Source organism: Gorilla gorilla, chromosome 2 (assembly GCF_029281585.2).
Source record: "Gorilla gorilla gorilla isolate KB3781 chromosome 2, NHGRI_mGorGor1-v2.1_pri, whole genome shotgun sequence".
NCBI lineage: Eukaryota > Metazoa > Chordata > Mammalia > Primates > Hominidae > Gorilla > Gorilla gorilla.
The window spans coordinates 200,888,509-200,907,319 of record NC_086017.1 but is presented as its reverse complement, the minus strand read 5'-3'; the positions used below and the strand labels follow the sequence as shown (position 1 = coordinate 200,907,319).

General features: G+C 37.4%; 1 protein-coding gene across 7 annotated transcripts in view; it reads right to left on the bottom strand.

Moving 5' to 3' along the window:
• TP63 (tumor protein p63) overlaps positions 1-18,811 on the bottom strand; it is a 266,584-nt gene that overhangs the window by 71,220 nt on the left and 176,553 nt on the right. For all 7 annotated transcript variants that reach the window (XM_063704457.1, XM_004038198.5, XM_019024803.4 and 4 more), the window contains one exon: positions 16,985-17,239. In XM_063704457.1, coding sequence (XP_063560527.1) covers positions 16,985-17,239 — 255 coding nt within the window. The remainder of the gene's footprint in view (positions 1-16,984; positions 17,240-18,811) is intronic.

Genomic DNA, 18,811 nt, shown 5'->3' with positions numbered 1-18,811 from the left:
TATTTTATTTTTAATCAAGTTTTGAGCAATACCTCTGGGTATTTTGAAGCAAATATCCATGTATTTCCCTTTTATTCTTTGCATAAATTCTCTAACATTTAAAAACGCGGAAAGCATAATTTATTTTTGCCTGCTGCTGGATTAATCGGTAGACTCACGAACGATTGCAGATATTCCTAATACTTTTATATCTACTTCATATTGATAACCATTTTTATATCGCTTAGCTCAATACTGGCACTGCTCAAACTCCAACAGGGTGTATAGTTTAGCCACCACGCTGTCAATGTATATGCCTATTATATGAGGAAATAACATTTTAAGGTGATTCCTCCAAAACTTTATAAATCATTTAAAAAGTTAGGCATGTTTGAACAGGCACTAACACACACACAGGTCTTGGCTGTATCTCATGCAGAATAAGGGTTTGTTGCAGATGTTCTCCTGCAAGCTCCATCTTGCCTATTACAAGAACATTCATCTCCCAAACACACCATTTCACCTTCTTTGCCAGAAGCAAAACAAAACACACGCACAAATCAGAGAGCTTTTATTACTATTATTTTTAATTCTGAAATTCTTCCACTTATTCTATATCCTTACAGAGGAGAGGAACCAAACATCTGATTTCTAAAATGCTGCTGTCTGATGATAGCTCAGTTTGCTTTCCCCCTGAACAAGCGAATGATATTAGGGGAGTCTAACCCACGTCTTTTTTTTTTTTTTTTTAAACCTACAAAACCGATGCCCGGGCCAGCACTGACTCATAAAACTGGAGACATTAGCTCATGGCAATGATTCAGTTGTGAGAATTCTGACAAGGGCCTCTCCCTCCCTGGTGCTTTAAGAGGAAAATCGTCCTGAGTAAGTATGGCTTGTGATCTAGGCACAGATGTTACTGTGTCTGTGATCAAGTATTATAAGGAAAGGGGCAGTGCCGTGTGACAGCAGCCACCTTAAGGAGAAAATTACTGTCTTCATAGGAAAACAGTTTCACAGCAGCCCCGGCACAGCCTAATTGGAAAAGTCCAGGCTAGGCGCGGTGGCTCACTCCTGTAATCCCAGCACTTTGGGAGGCTGAGGCAGGTGGATCACCTGAGGTCAGGAGTTCAAGACCAGCCTGGCCAACATGGTGAAACCCCATATCTACTAAAAATACAAAAATTAGCCAGGCATGGTGGCAGGCACCTGTAGTCCTAGCTACTGGGGAGGCTGAGGCAGGAGAATGGCTCGAATCCGGAATGGCTCGAACCCAGGAGGCAGAGGTTGCAGTGAACCAAGATTGTGCCACTGCACTCCAGCCTGGGTGACAGAGCGAGACTCTGTCTCAAAATAATAATAATAATAATAAAATAAATTAAAAAAAGAGTCCTACAAAAAGGCCCTGGGCTCCCACGGCCAGCCATTTCAATCAGCCCGGGAGAAAAATATGAATTTTATTCACTGGACTGCTTTGGTTTCTCCTCAAGGAGAGAGGAAAGGCAGGTTTCCTTTGAAAGGATCCTCTTGAAAGGATCAAGGTTTGGGGGGCTATTAGGCTTTTGGCATTTATTGCTAGGTGTGAGAGAGAGAGCATGAAAGGAAGTCTTGAGATTAGGCTGGATAAGAGTTATCTCACTGAACCAGCACCTTCATCTTGGACACCAGGTGAGAGGATACAAATGTTCATTTGGCAAGACAGAAAGCTGAAAGGTATACCTGCTGCCTCTATCCAAAGTCTATCATGCGGTTTGCATGATAGACTTCCTAGTTTACAAATCACTTTCACCCCATCATCTCATTTAATCCTCACAATAACCCTTCAGGATAGGTAGCATCATCCTCATTTTGAAGACAAGAAAACTGAGGCACTAGGGAGGAAGTCATTCGTCAAGGTCCCAGCTAGAGAATGGCAGCCAAGCCTTTAGGACAGACCTGCTCTAGTAAAATAGCGAATCATTTTGGCTCCTTTTCTGGCTCTCCATTCCTCCTCCCTACCTTTCTATCTAGCCCTTTGGAGTAGTGACTTCAGCAACTGACTCTTGCCCTATCTCACCTCTGTCCTTCCCCTGTTGAGTGAACCACATCACCGACTGAGTGCTCAGCTCCACAGTGTGCGTCTGCATGCCGCGGCATTCTCCAAACTGCTCCCCTTTACTGCAGGCCCCTCCAACCAACCTCCATCTGCTGTCAGGTTAATCTACTTTATATACTGATCTGAAGAGGTGCTCAAAAAGTATGCAATGTCAGCACACTGCCCATGCAATAGAGTTAAAATGCCTTACCCTACATAGGCTGGCCCATCCTACCTTTTAGCTTCACCCTATGCAGTTTCCTACATAGAACCACAGCTTCAGAGAGAAAAGAAGAGTCACTGTCCTGGGGAAAGGCACAGAAGGCTTGCTGTGTGTTTTGATGTAGGCTGAGTCCACTGCCTGTCTGGAGAGTCTACTCTCTTCAGTTAACCAATGGTCTGGCATAGAAAAGGTCAATTGCAGTCAATCTATATCTTTCTGGTCACAAAATACTTCTCTTCTGGATGCACAGAATTTGAATTCAAGGGGAACTTCAGAGGCTGCTTGATTCTCTCATCTAAAACTTGAGTCAAGGGTCTCTCACTCTCTGGAGGTGGAGAACTCACCGCCACTGGAGGCAGTGCAGCCACCCCTAGAGAACCCTGACCATTCATTTTCTGCTGCAATCTGCCTTCCTGTGGCTTCCCTTCTTACGTGGTTATTGTGCCTTTGGGGACATCTAAAGAAGTCTAAAATATCTCTAGGAAAGCTGGCCATAAAGAAGGAGCTCTACACAACTGATGAAGAGCGTTATCATTTTGTAGCATGAGTCCGAGTCATTTTGGGCTAAGGCTACAAAAATAAACAATGCTCTTTCCCAGGGCACTTTAACTTATCTCAAAATTGTGCTTCTGAAACAATTATTGAAGGCACTTGTACATCAGAAGTGCGCCTGGTAGTGCGCCTGGGTATAATAACTCGATGTTACAAGATAAATACTACTCATCTTCCTGGAACAACAATTTTAAAGACTTTTTAATGAGGGGAAGAAATACTTATATTTAAATATATATTTGTATTTGAATGCAAAGTTGAAATAAGTTCTTCAGAAAGAAAATGATATGTCTTCTATGGACCATTTCAGATTAAACCCTCAGGATGCCTAATCTAGCCATTCATTTTCCTCTGCTCTTAATTGGGGTAAAAGTTTTAAAGTACTATCCTAATACATCACCTCTACTAGGCACCAGAGGCTAGAGCTACTTTATGGAGTAGATTTCCTGCTATGATTCTGGACAAATCTATGAATAAGGTAGGTTTAGTGTAAATTCTAATCCTAAATCTATGATCCATCCTAATAGAAATTACCATTTACAGGCATTGTTTTAGGCACTTTATACTTATTATATCAAATCCTACCAATAACATTGTTACCTAAAGGAGTATTATCCCTATTTGAAAGGTGAGGAAGCCGCTCTAGAGACAGTGTTTAGCCCAACGCCATACAGCTAGAGAGAAGTGAAATTCAACCTCCCAGGTCTGTCTGACCACAAAGCTGAATTCTTTCTCCTACACCCTCCTGTTTCCTTAGGCACTATTTGTTTGTCCGTTAGTAAAAGAGCCGTAGTCCCTGCTTTCAAGAAGAGTCAGGATGTGCTAAATATCATATTTGTAATCTTCATCTTATAAAACAACCAAAAAAGATATACTTTAAGTATCATATGCTTTATACGATATCTCGTAATTAGCAGTTAAGGGGACATTTTCATTTTAAATCAGGAACTTATGGAAAGAAGATAATTCAAAGTATTGCATTTTTTGTTTCTGAAGTCTAAATTCCAATGTCAAATTAAGAAAGCAATAAATTAGGAGATAATCTATGCCCTACAACCACAAGCCCAAATAACAACTTAAAAACAAAACTTCAAACCATTAGAAACAGAAAATCTGTTAGTTGGGAATGCTTTAAGCGAGGCTTAGGAAAATATAACCTCTCTCACTGTTCATATAGCAGTGTGGGCAGTACCCAGGCAACACTCTAATTCTTTCCCTTGTTGTTCTGGAAGCATCCTCCATGTGGTAAGCACACTTGACCCTCTATTGAGACCAGTGACAAAAGATGACAAAGTAGCTGTGGCCATTTCTTTCTCTCTGGCTCTGGAGGAGGTGGAGATTACTGCAGTCACCAGGACCCTCAAAGGCAAACAGTATGAATGCAGGAATCAAATCTAAGCGCTGTGAAGTGAGGCTGTATTCTGAGTTAGTGCAAGGGAAACATACATTCAAAAGTAACCATAATAAAAGAATACTTCTAACAAGTAGAAAGAACATAAAAGTAAAAAATGCTTCTATATGAAAATACTGCTTCAATTACATCACAGCACTAACTACCAAAATAAAACCACTGCTAGTCCACATGAATCAAAGGTCTTAATTTGTTATTGCTTTTTTTTGTTCTTTTCACTAAAATTCAAATAGATATTTAATGGGACCTTCCTTCCTGGAAGTTTCAAAGAATTTTAGAAAAGTATATACAATTACATATTATTCATTCATTAAGACCACCTAAAGTATTGGGTATATTTTGAAGAAAATGCACTGTTTCCAAAAAGCAGCAAGGCTTACTAGGCAAAGGAAAGTAAGACATCTTTCCTGAAATAGTTCAGTCAACTCTCCTAAAAAGAAAACTGAAGGAAATAATAGGTATGTCCTTATATTTGGAAGCAAAAATACCCATGAGATTACAGAATGTAATAATCAAGGATGTGAAGATTGTAGATAGATTGAATTTTAACATGCTATTTGAATTGGTTTGGGTCTCTTCCTCATATTAGAAGTTTATATCCATAAAAATATACCATCAGAGCTACAAAACCATCTTAGAAAACATCTAACAAATGTAAAATGCGTGCACTGTACTTTTGTAAAAGGCTCCACTCACTAGTATCCAACAAACCATTTCACTTCCCCTTTCTCCTTTTGTCCCTTCTGATGATGCTCTCCCTATCTCCACCCCTAAACTCAAAGTGTCTAAGATGACAATTACACTTAGGCTGGGGGAGAGGTGTGAGAAAAGAGTCTATAAAAACTTAAAAGATTGTTCCCAGAGCCATTCTTGTACCTACTAACACCATGTCTACCATGCTTGTGCAAGGAGAAATATTATAACTGAAATCCATGCTGTGCTAGGTAAGAAATCAGTTCTGAAATATGAATGCATTGTGGAAACTTATACAAATGGTCGTATATTTAATTGCTTTTTGAAGAGAAAACCAGACTGCAAGAAGTCTATAGTTCCTTGTGGTTCTGAGGCTGAGTGAGTCATTTTCTTGTCCCCATCTACATCACTTGCTCTAGCTTTTACAGCAAAAGGTACACAGATGAGTTAATGTTTGCTAAATTATGTGATAATTCTCAGACATAAAGTATAAATAACTGCACAATATGCCTTTGTTACATTTACATACAAAAGTATTCAATGTAGTCATTGACAATAGATAAAAGTAAAATAGGGCTGGGCGTGGTGGCTCATGCCTGTAATCCCAGCACTTCGGGAGGCTGAGGCGGGTGGATCACAAGGTCAGGAGTTCAAGACCAGCCTGGCCAAGATGGTGAAACTCCATCTCTACTAAAAATACAAAAATTAGCTGGGCATGGAGTCATGCGCCTGTAATCCCAGCTGTTCAGGAGGCTGAGGCAGAGAGTTGCTTGAACTTGGGACGGGGAGGTTGCAGTGAGCTGAGGTGGCACCACTGCACTCCAGCCTGAGTGACAGAGTGAGAGACTGTCTCAAAAAAAAAAAAAAAAAAAAAGGTAAAATATAATCCATTACCAGTGAGTACTGTGAAAGCACAATCAAAATCTAAAGAATGAAATATCTTTTGGTAACTCTTGGATGTTGACAATTCTATTTGTAAAAGACTTGACTTAAGCAATATTAAAAATGTTTATTTGCCAAGTAGCTAAACTTAAAGGTAACAAAATTAGACAAAAGCATTTTATAAAACAGTGTAAACACCGCATGTTCTCACTCATAGGTGGGAATTGAACAATGAGAACACATGGACACAGGAAGGGGAATATCACACACCGGGGACTGTTGTGGGGTGACGGGACGGGGGAGGGATAGCATTAGGAGATATACCTAATGCTAAATGACAAGTTAATGGGTGCAGCACACCAACATGGCACATGTATACATATGTAACAAACCTGCACATTGTGCACAAGTACCCTAAAACTTAAAGTATAATAATAATAAAATTAAAAAAAAAAAGTGTACATTTGCTTATACTTATATAACTTCAACACAGCCTGGGTGGGAGAATAAGCAAAGCAGAAAGAGGTTACTTTCTTACGTGTCTTAGTTCAAAAAGAGATTTTTAATCATCACAATAAGGATACATTTTCTAGGCATCCATTCTAACTATGGGAATATAGAAAAAGTTATTCCAAATTCCTACTATGAAAACACTTTCTATTTTTACCTGTTGGTCAATCTGCTTTATCTATCAACTATCCACCGTCTTCCAAATGCTTTATTCACTAAATCCATGGTTTTGTATAGAAAGGTTATAAGAAAGGTGATAAACTTGAATTGTGTTTAAAGACAAACTCTGGGTCTAACACACAAATCATGTTCTCAAATTCCTTTTCTAACATCAAGGCAAAGGTCTAGAAGTTTCCCCATTAGCAATTCAAACTCTTCTTATATCTAGCTGCCTTTGAGGACCTTTTATTTCCTCAAGACTGCTCTGTTTTGGGGAGTGGGGTATCAGGCAGGAATAGTAAATACACTCCAAAACTACATTTTCAAATTCAATCAGATACAGTTTTTTTCTTACAAGCAAAATTCTTAAGTAATATCATTAAAAATGGATTCAATTGCTTAAAATGAAGACTGACCTACACTATAGAATTTTTTTGAGTATCATTCCTAGTAACAGGAATATATTATACAAGTATCCATTCTAATTTTCCTATGAAAATTTTGAGAAACATAGGCTTCTCAAATTATTCCCCATGAAATGGATCAAAATTATGGCATGTCAAAATGTTAAAAGTATTTATTATAATAGCAGTCAGTTCTAGATAAGTTTATAAAAATAACATTTTATAAGTAAACTTAATACATATATGTCAAGGCACACAAAATATTTAAGCAAACTTCATATGACAATGAGAATCATTTTGTTATTTCAAATAATTATACTGGCTTATGGTGGTAATAGCGTTGCTTTTATGACAGAGTTAAACATATCTATTACTTACTTGATGACGATACCTTGGTCAGAAATTTTATCCATAATTATGACACTGTTCTTATGGGAAAACATGATTTTTCTTTCAAGAACACAAAGTAGGAATAAAAAGAATTTTCAAGGCAATTTATATTAACTCCAGGGCTCTATATACATTTTTATATTTTATAAATATGAAAATCTCAAATGAACACACAGTAGAAGAAAAAAGGCAGAAAGATAGAAGAAAGGAATATCTTTCAAGCCCAAATTATCAAATTCTAATTACTGTAAATTAATTCCATTGTTATTCAATTGGAGTAATATATTTATACTTATATATATCTAAATGTGCATATTTATTTACATTTAAATATGTATTTACATTTTTAAATGGAGTAAATTTTTCTTCTCATGACCCAGTAAAGATGATTGCATTTTAAAACTTTTTACTGGTTCTGCAAAAATGTTACCAATAAAACACTGAAATGCTTTTAAAAAAATAAAGCTGGTTAACAGATATAAGATTCAATTAAACATTTTTTAAGAAGAAACTCTTTTACATCAGAAAAAAATTATGTGTAACTTTTTCATCCCATATTAATGTCTAGGGACTTATATATTTATGTTATTTTATTTCATGTCTTTGTAGAAATAAAAAACCTCAGAAAACTGCCTGAATTGTAAGCATCGTTATGATACAGATTCAAGCAAGTAAATCTAAAAACAAAAATCCAGGATGAGATAATAACATATTATGTTTTTAGAGCTTCATCTCTCAGGCTCCCAAAGCACTTTATAAACTTTAATTAAGCCTCACAGCAATCTTGCCAAGTAAAAATTATAATACTCATTTAACATACGGACAGAGACAAAAGACCTGCCCCAGTTCATATAGCTTGTTAGTACCCCAAAGTTGTCCTTCTGAGTCCCGTATTCTACTTAATGAGTCACACTCCTCAGGAGCCTGTCAGATGTCTTCTCAAATTCAAATGAGAACCCTTAAGTAACCATTAGTCTTCTTATTTAATACAACTTGGAAACCACTCAAAGGAAAAGTCTTTAGAAATAGTCTCCTCAACTTATTCATTATAGTTTTTATAAGATTCAATGCAGATGATACTGGCTGAACAGCACATGAAGCAAAACAAAAATAAAAACTTAGGCATTAATCCAAGAAGGAACTCCTATTTAATCAATTAACTTGAAAGTTTGGTACTAACACAATTAGCAATTAAGGTCCCTGCTCTGTTTTCAGTCCTTTCTGATACAATAACAAGGTGGCAAGTTGTAGGGGTTTTTTTTTTCCCCACATGAATCTTCATTATTAAATTCAGACTAAAATGAGAAGTCTCATTCTATCTGTAAAGTCAGAATCCCTCCCTAATTTACCTCACAATAAATTAGATCTAGGGTCTCTGACTACTATCAAATTTTCTTTTAAATTTCACGTGGGGGGCCTAATGATAAGGTCATGATCATTACTAAAAACCACAAGAGAGAAATCTACTAAGATCATTACCTTTACGCCTCTGTGTGCCTCATTACAGGATCCATCATTCTAAAAACCATTCCATAGCTACAAAATGTCTGCAGGGCTTCAAAGAACTGAAGAATTATCTTTCTATCTTTCTATTCTACAATAAACTCTTCTTTAATTTTGAAGAATTGGAAGTTGTTGGAAAGCTACATTATCTCAAGTCTCCTTTCAGTCACAGTGACCTGACTAGACATACCAATTGCTGCTAATATAAAACCAGGGGGTTTTTATATATAGTTATACGGTTTTACTCATGATATGACAGCTGTAACTGCTGAGTACTTTTCATGAGAAACATACATCGGCCCTTTACCAAAGCGGGTAGGAACAATTGCATAGACTTGGTCACGTTATGGAAATAACCTAATTTGGGGAATGCGAACAGGAGAAAGTGCAAAGCTCATGTATGGAAATGTACCAAGAGCAACAATCCCACAATAAATGGTACACATCACTCAGGGCTGATTTTAAGTTTGCATTCATTTTAAGGGATCTCTGTTGAGCTTAATGATATAGTTTTCCAGAGTCATTAAAAGTTCTTATGACATTATTTTCTCTTTATACTTCAATTATCAGGTGATTTTTGTTCTGGCACACTATGTGCCAATTAAAAATAAGCTATCTGTTAGTAAGCTGAGAAAATTGATTAGAAGCCCTTTAAATCTCAAAGCTCTTTTCTGAGTACAACTTTGGCCAATTTTAAGGAGTTAAGTTACAGAGTTCCATAATTCTCTAATGATAAGCACAGGAACAAACAAACAATAAACTTCCAAGTATCCAACCCTGCATATCATTAGATTTTTAAAATATAAAATGATATAAAAATGAGAAGCAGAAAGGTCATTTGCTGTAAGAAAACAAGTTGAGAAAAATATGTTCTGATAAGGTATTGCTTAGTTAAATGCAGCAAGAGATTAACCTATATGACTTTGTAAAGGAATAAAGAATTATTACTTGTGAATAAAATACACCCACTAGTAACCTTTCTCTTAGATGCTGATTCCAGTTATTTTAGTTATTTTAATAACTAACTTCCAATTAATTTATTTAAACATTTAGTAATCTCCCCTTGTTACCATTAACACCTTGCACAGGATGGCATGCAGCCTGTGTACTGTTTTGTTTGGCCTGTAGTGTTTTACAACTTTTTTTTTGAATTCGTATCATCGTTTTAAGATATGAAGATATTACATGCAAACCCAGGTTTCCAGTTCTCTTTTAAAAAATTAATATTTAACAGTTTAATATTGTGATAATTAATTTAATATTTTAAATATTTTAATACTAGGTCTACTTTCCCCTGTGACAACAGTCTGGGATTGTAAAGCAGATGTCCTTGTAGATAGAGTATATAAGCTCTTTTGCCACAGTTTCTGTACTTATCATTCGGCTCATTTATGCTACCTCCCTGACCCCAGTGACATTTGGGTTTGCTGCCTCTAAAGCAGCCCATTATTATTCGCCAAAGTGATTTGTTACATGAAAAGGGTGTGATAATTTAATCTTGATAAAAATTTCCATGGTGATTGATATATATCATGGTCTCCATATTAATTTATGGAGAAGAGTGAAGCTATAGTAAAAAAAAAAATAAAGATAACCATGTAGCTGATGATACCTACAAAACCAAATTAACTAATAATAATAACATAAATGAAGAAAAAAAGAGAAGGAGGGAGTAGAAGGAAGGGGGAGAAGAAATGGGGGAAGAGGAGAAGAATAGGGAGAAAGAAGAAAAGGGAAAAGCAGAGGATTTTTGCTGTTACTCTTTGTAGTAGGAAAAGAAATATAAGCTTTATTTAAATTATTCATTTTTAAAATCAATAGTTTTTATAATGTTCACATGCAATAAATCAAGATCAGTTTAATGTTAAATAGACACTCCATGGTGCAGTGAACAAATCACTCAAAATAGTATGGGAGGCTGATAAGCCTTAGATTAGATTAAACTGGCTCATTACGAATACCTTAACCTAGAGTCAATCTAAAACTCAGGCAAGAACGCTGATTCAGTTATTCTGCTCTGGATGAGGGAACAACTCTTCGGAAGCATGCCTTACAACGAATATTCATTTTAAATCGAAAACCTAGAGGTAAGTTACTTGAACCTTCACCAAAAATCTCTAAGCACTTTATTTAGTACATTCTTCCTCAATACTCTGTGAACTAAGAAATAGTTTAGATAACAGATTAATATGCTCAATGCTATTATTTTCTTCATCATGGGAGTGGCACAAAAAGGCACCTGATACATATCTCACATAATTTATGAAACAGCTATGGCAAGAAGTAAAAATTATCTTGTTATGATAAACACGAACACATGTACCAGTGGCACGAGCTACTGACTTCTGCCCCTCACCAATAAAATCGAACAGCCACTCAATTGTAAGATTAGATCAAGCCCCAGATGAGACTCAGACTTTAATGGGGGAAGTGCTTCCACTGTGAAAGAAAACTGATAAATCCTATTTACCATCGAAGAGTTTGTCTGTACATCTTGTCCTTTGATGGGCTATTCTTAAGAGTCTCTAAATTCCAGAGGGCCACGCAATTGGCTGGGCTGCATTAGATTTCTGCAGAGCTGGCAGCCTTTTTCTAAAAGTCTTACATTACAGGTAACCTGATGACAGGGAGGGTGGGCCGCAGGCGCGCATCTCAGCCTGCCTGCGGAGCCAAAGGGAGTGAGCTTGCGAGACCATGACCCATATGCTGGGATCAATGGAACTCTCCCGGGAACTGGCTGTTCCCCTTTCAAACGCCACCTCCCTCATCTCTCCACTTGCTCAAGTCAAATTCTCCACAGCTCTGAACATGACACGAAGCTGGCATGGTTAAGAAAGGCAAAGGAAGAACACTCTCTATAAATCATGGCTGAAGGCTAAAGGGAACAAATTCACGGGCAGTTAACAATCAGAGTCAGAATTGAGGGCTCCTGCTGGGAACTACAATTGTTTCCTTTAATTATGAGAGAAAAAAAGTTCCTTCCCATTTATTAAAGGTTTACTGTGTGCTGGACATTGTGCTGGGCACTAGATCAGGGTGTCTGCCATACAAGACCTTGAGGTCAATGACAGGAGAAAGATACGACAGCAAAAAGTGATCCTATGTCCCAGGGGTAGGGTCCTTACTTCAGTCTGAACACAATTTAAAAAACAAAACAAAGCAAAAAAAAAAAACAACCTGAGGATTTTCATGGCGTATGCACACAGAGAGTACTCTCGTGTCATGAGCGGTGAAAAATAGCTCTCCAACTGCCAAAGGTGTGTGAGGCCAATAATCAAGACAGACTGAACTATGTTCACCAAGAAGCCTCATCACTAGAGGGGAGCACAAAGAAACACCGCCCCTACAGGTGGGGTTCCTTACCACGACTCTCAATTCTCAAGCAGGTGCCACAGAAAGCTTTCTTTTTCCCTCACCAGCAACTCCCAAAGCTTTCCTTATCAGTACAGAGAATTCTTTCTAATGGCCGTATGGTTATTGCTTATAACATGCCATCTAGTTTTTCACGGGTGACTGATCAGGTTGCTTCCAGTAGTTTGTCATTATACATTAATATCTTGAGTCTGCCATAAGTAAGGCCCACTGTTATTCCTTAACAGAAAGAATACAAAAAGGCATTCCCATCATGAAGCATCAGATTAAAAATGAGGAACGAATGTCAAAAATCAACAGGTTCTTAAATCTGGAAAGGGCCTCTCCTTGCACCGGCAAGGAGAGCCTACATCTGCTTGGGCAGGCTTCGGAAAGCAGCAGAGCCAGCCTGCAGAAGTCTGCATTCAGGAGAGGCTGTTATCACCCTATACCATCTATTCATATATTTGGATAGTGGATAGTATCACAGTCCCTCTATAAAGTATGCATGTTAATAGCCCAAAAGCATTAAGAAAAAACATTAGTTGAAATTTTATTTTTCATTCTCTCAAATGAGTACCTTTAGTACAACTAAAGGTACTAAAGTTTTGTCGAAGCCTCAACAAAACTACAATGAACTCAGGAACCGAAGAAATTCAAATTCAGACCCAATAAACACTTGGGAGCATATGAGTAGCTAGGTGCTGATAGGTATGTTTACATGAAGTAATCCTCATGATAAGGAAAGTATTAATGTTCCCATTTGTAGGGTGAGAAAAGTGAGGTTTAGAGAGATTGAATTTTTGGTGAAAGCCCCATATGCTGTTAGTAAGTTTCCGAGTTGAAATCTGAATTTAAGTTTCTTGCCATCTCCACACTACCATTCTTTCAACTGTCCTGTGATTAACGATTCCCAGCTACAGTGCTAGACCAGCACTACATTATATTAAATGATAGGCCTCTGTAACTAGTATCAATTAAATTGTGGAAATAAGAAAATCTGAAACTAAAGTAAACGTTGGTTTGTCGTGTATGTATGTGTGTGTGAAACAGAGAAGATGAAAAATGTTGTCTTATTTTACTTCATTTCATTGAAAGAAGTTTAAAATAAATACCATATTTTTGTAGAACTGGAAACATAATCACATTTGTTATTTAAAACACAGAAACGCAAAGGAAAAATGCACATATACTTTAAATATATTAGCTATATTTTGACAGTAATCCTGAGGGTAAAACCAGAAAAGTTAAAAAAGAAAACTTGACATAAAAGGATTGCAAGTGATAAAATGGTACTAAAAATATTTTTATTAAAGAATTACCAGAAGACTATGCAATAAGCATGATCTCCCCCTAATGACAGCTGCTTCTGTTTCTTTCAGTTTGTGGGCAGTTCTAAAATGCAGCATTTTATTTTGAAAAATTGCTCTAAAATGCACAAATGCCTAAGAAACAGGTGTTGTATAATAAGGCACAAAAAATTTCTTTACCAGTTGGACTCTGGGACATAAGAGGCAAGCTCCAAACTGCACAGGCACTGCCTGCTCCTGTATGCCCCTCCCTGGTCTCAAACCAGAGGAGAAACAGTCTAACTAGGATGGTGGAGAGACTTGAATTAGGGTGAGGGAGGCCTGGATTCTTCCCCATCCTTGGCTGGTTATTAGCCATGTGACCTTTACATCTTCAAGTCTCCTCATCTATAAAACTGGGGATTACAAACTTGGTTATGAGGCTCAACTAAGATAAATATATGAAAAAATACTTTTTAAAATGGGAAGTCTGTTTATAAACATGAGGATATATAATTTGGCTCAAAGAATTAGAAGCTAAGATGCAGGTATCCATGACGAAGAACTTACATCTTTTTAGGTGATCTCAGTAGCTGCTCAGATAAGGGTTCAAGTGCCCTAATTTAGAAGAAATGAACTGGGCCTGAAATAAGCCTGGTTGTGAACAAGAAAGAAATTTAATAAAAACATAATTACCATGTGATATGTGAGTAGAAACCTGATTGTAAAATTTATAGGTAGAATGCAGAAAAGTGAACAAAAATCCAAGAGAAGCAAAATCACTTAACCAAGGACACTCATGAATGGCAGACAATATATCGATACGAACCAAAGTCCTTCTAAAAACTTTCTATGTTAATTATTAATACTATCATCTCACCTTAAGAAAACAGAGTAGGTTTCTCCATCCTCATTCTCTTTCTCATCTGAGGCACAGACTGAATTTTAGAAAGATCAAGTGACTTGGCTAAGTTTGCATAAATGATCAAGACCATAATCCAGGTTTTCTGTCTCTCAGTCAGTGCCTTTCTCTCATCACCACAGTGTATCCCTTTTTTCAGGGCACTGATACTACTGCTGTCACATGTAAGGAAATTTTACCAGTGTACCAGAATATTTTCTTTTCTTTTAAACCTAACATTTTGGTAGAGATCTCCAACCTTTTTGAGTGAGACAATTGACTTCTCTGAAAGAGGGGCTTTGAGTGATGGTTTAGGATTATGCTAAACCTGAAAATAACTTTAATTTTTTTTTTTTTTTTTTTTTGGAGACGGACTCTTGTTCTATTGTGCAGGCAGATCACGTGTAGTGGTGCGATCTCAGCTCGCCACAACCTCTGTCTCCCAGGTTCAAGTGATTCTCCTTTCTCAGTCTCCCCAGTAGCTGAGACTGCAGGCATCCACCACCACGTCTGGCTAATTTTTGTATTTTTAGTACAGACAGGGTTTCACTATGTTGGCCAGGCTGGTCTTGAACTCCTGACCTCGTGATCTGCCTGCCTCAGCCTCCCAAAGTGCTGGGATTATAGGTGTGAGCCACCATGCCTGGCTGACTTTAAGATTTCTATATGAGGAGGTAGTGAGGAAGGGACAGGGAAGGATAACTAATTTGATGTTGAACTTACATCAAGATTCATCCCCATGGTTTTCTAAAAATTTTACAGGGAAAAAAAACGATTATTCATTTAGCAGCCCTAATATGCCCATCATCTCATCAGACATGCTGACTCCTAATATAATGGAGCCCTGGCGGAGTAAACTGAATTAGTAACTGTTAGCTTTGAAGACTGGTGACTGTAAATGTCCGGTTGGTGACCTAAGAGATATCAGTGCTCCATTTATAAAATGGTTATTCTAGTGGCTCTTTAGCAAGATACTACTTAGATCAATCAACCAACTGTTTGAAGCCTATAAACTCTAAGTTTACTCACCTGCAGTATCCATCGCCTCCAGAATTATAAAAGTAAAGGAAACTAAGGATTATGACACCATTGATAAATAACACGTGGAGGAGAGATCAAGTTTTAAGCTGATGTTCATGCTCTACAGTTGAAATATGAGCCACCGGAGAATTACTTCTCAAATCACAAGAGGAAAGAACTAAAATAACGTTAATTTTTAGACAATTTTGGGAGATCCTGATATAAAATGGTTGAAAGAAAGGATACAATCCAGTGAGAGGGAAGCAGAAATGAAAAACAGGCCCAGCTACACACAAGTTCCTGTACGTTTAGGCATGCCTCTTAACTTAACCTCCAACTTCTTCAGCTTTCCTCACTAGCACAGTGGAAGTTATAAAACTTGTCCTGGGTACTTCACAAAGAAATGAGGTGAAAAAGAGGAAATGGATGTGAAATGATGTTAGAGTGTAATAGGTCTTAGGCATGCCGATCATTTTATAAACAATACAAACTAAAGGCTGGAATGAACTAGATACTATATATAACATAAACATAGAAATGCTTTCCAAAGAAATCCATTTGTCAAAGAGGGAAAAAACTGTCAAAACAATTCTAAAGCTACTTTTTATTAAGATGATGATTTTTGGAAGCATTTCTATAATCCATGTAAACATTAAGTTGTTTGACAAACATACCACTTTGGTCTTGAACATTCTTTGATCAACCAGTTAAAACCAACTTTGTAGGTGTCCTCTTTTATACTTGAGCTTTATTCTTGTTATAATACATTTCAAAATACACTTCGAAATAAAATATTCTTGTATCTAGTTATGAAAAAGAAAACTCCATGCTTCCTTAGAAAAGTTATATACAGAAAGATTTTTTAAAACAATTTCTTTGGACTAATTCTTGTATCTTCCTAATTTATGAAAAGAAAATTCCATGCTTCCTTAGAAAACTTATATGCAGAAAGATTTTTCTTTAACAATTTCTTTGGACTAATTCAGGGCTCTGATATGTCTATTTAAAGGCTTTCTTTTCGAAAAGAATGTTTCCAAATTAAATAAATATATACATATCAATAAATTATAATTCACTGATAAATTATAAATAGTAATTTGTAGACATTATACAATTTACTAATAAATTATAATTTATTGATACCTACATGTATAAACATATTCATCCTTCCTTCATAAATGGGATTTTATTTTCTTAATTTTTATAACACTATATTTATTATTTTACTCAGTTTTTAAAATCACACCTTAATGTGACACTTCCTTCTTTACAAGAATGAGACTGGTAAACACTTTCACATTCTGGAGACTGTAAACACATATCCCATGATTATGATACTTCTTGTTGGCACAGCGCTCTTTACTTTGCCATAAACTTTCACATACAACAGTGTGAAGCAGGCAGGAACACACTGACTGAAGTTGCCAGGAGCTGGCTAGAACGCAGACGTTTGGTTCCTAAATTGGGACTTTTCCCACTAACTGGCACTTTCTCTCTCTCTGGTTCAGTATTAAACATTCAAAGACAAATTTTCCACCATGAACATGGAATCGCTAAACTGGGAAGGGGGAGAAATCCCTGGGACGTGGTGAAGCCCATCCTTGGACTTGGGGGTCAGGTATGTGCGTGCCCGCTGCTCTTACCGTCCAGGTGGCCGACTTGGCGGTGCTCGACTGCTGGAAGGACACGTCGAAACTGTGCGGGCCTGGGTAGTCGGTGTTGGAGGGGATGGCGGGTGATGGCGAGAGAGCATCGAAGGTGGAGCTGGGCTGTGCGTAGGGCGAGGGCGCCGTGACGCTGTTCTGCGCGTGGTCTGTGTTATAGGGACTGGTGGACGAGGAGCCGTTCTGAATCTGCTGGTCCATGCTGTTCAGGAGCCCCAGGTTCGTGTACTGCGGCTGCAAGGACACCCAGAAACCCCAATATTAGCCGTTGAAACCACAGATCATTGCTCCAAAAAAAGGCATCCATGGGTGAATGCATTCTACGGAGATGGACCTCAGGTCGGAAGCACTTCACATTCAAAGGAAAACCGTTGATTTTTGGTAAACAGAGAAAACAAGAGAAGTCTGAGCATGTGTGTGTTTGCAACGGCTTTTCCAGATCACTCAGCTCTATGTGCCACCTCTGGAGACTGACTTCCTACAGAGCATTTGAAAGTAGAGTATATGCTTATTCACAAACTAGGCAAAACGTTCCCAGTGCTCAGTAGCTGCTTAGGAAGTCTTTAAATAAATACTGCTTGTTAGTCCATTTGGAGGTTGTTGGTGGGGGTTGGGGCGTGTTACACAAAATGAGAAAGACCACTTGATAGGTATGTTCCAGAGGGGATTTAAGTGTTAAATTGTTGCATAGGGGGCAAAATCAAATGACCTTCGAATTTTCTCTTAATCTTGCAATTCTACATTCTGTCCCAGAGTACCAAGAGTGTACCACCCAGCCCCCTAAGGACTGGTTTCACAAAGACTGGAGGATCATGGGTAGCGGGGTTAGGGACACCCAACTATGTATTTTAAAAAGTAACATGCTAGTAAATCATCCAAACTGGTCTAATCCTTTTTTATTTGTTCTTTCATTTTCTTAATAGAAATGTATTCTTTTCTAGAGTAGAACATTTGTAAGAGAAATACCAACTACTTATGAAGAAAATTCTATGGTCAATATAATTCAAAAATACATTAGCTCATGTATTTCCTTCTGCCAAATGTTTTTATGTCTTCTATGTGAATGGGCCCAAGCACAGAGTAAAAGTACTCAAGAACATATTTATGAAAGAGTAAATTAATTTTGCCTCATTTACTCTACAAAAAACTTGACTATATTACTATCGGGGAAGTAGAGCATTTGCCCTAGCATCCGCTAACACAATGACTGGGGCTTTTGGTGCTGAATCTTCTGGTTCTGAGTTCAGGGCTCTGTCCATGGCATCAAAACTGTCAGCCTGAGTAGGCAAATCAGCCTATCATCATTTCTAAACCTGAGCCAAAATGAACAAAGGGGCAACCAGCTTATGGTACAGTTGTTTTTCCTTTGTAAAACCTTCCAACACATAGAAATCTTGTTTCATCAACCTAATGAATGAGAAAAAAAAAAATCAAAAGCAAGATTAAGGCAGTCCTATTCGTACATATTTTATAAAGGAAATAGGCCTAGCTCTTCAGTTGAAATGTAACTGAGAGTCCCAGATTAAGTAAAACTATAGAGAAGAACAAACTTACAAAGAAATAGGAGCTAGGCTTATCTTTTTAAAAATTTCAAACTTTTAATTATTTTATTGAACTTTTTTTTTTCCACAGGGGGAGGAGAAGTGGGCTTTGCCATTCCATTCAGTCCAGGAAGCATTTGTCTAAATGTTAATAGTCACATGCTCATTCCATTACATTCATGCATTCGCATTCCACTGCCGAATGCCATGTCCCCATTTGCTCTTCAAATAACTATTAATCTCTTTACACTTATCCCCATGCTGA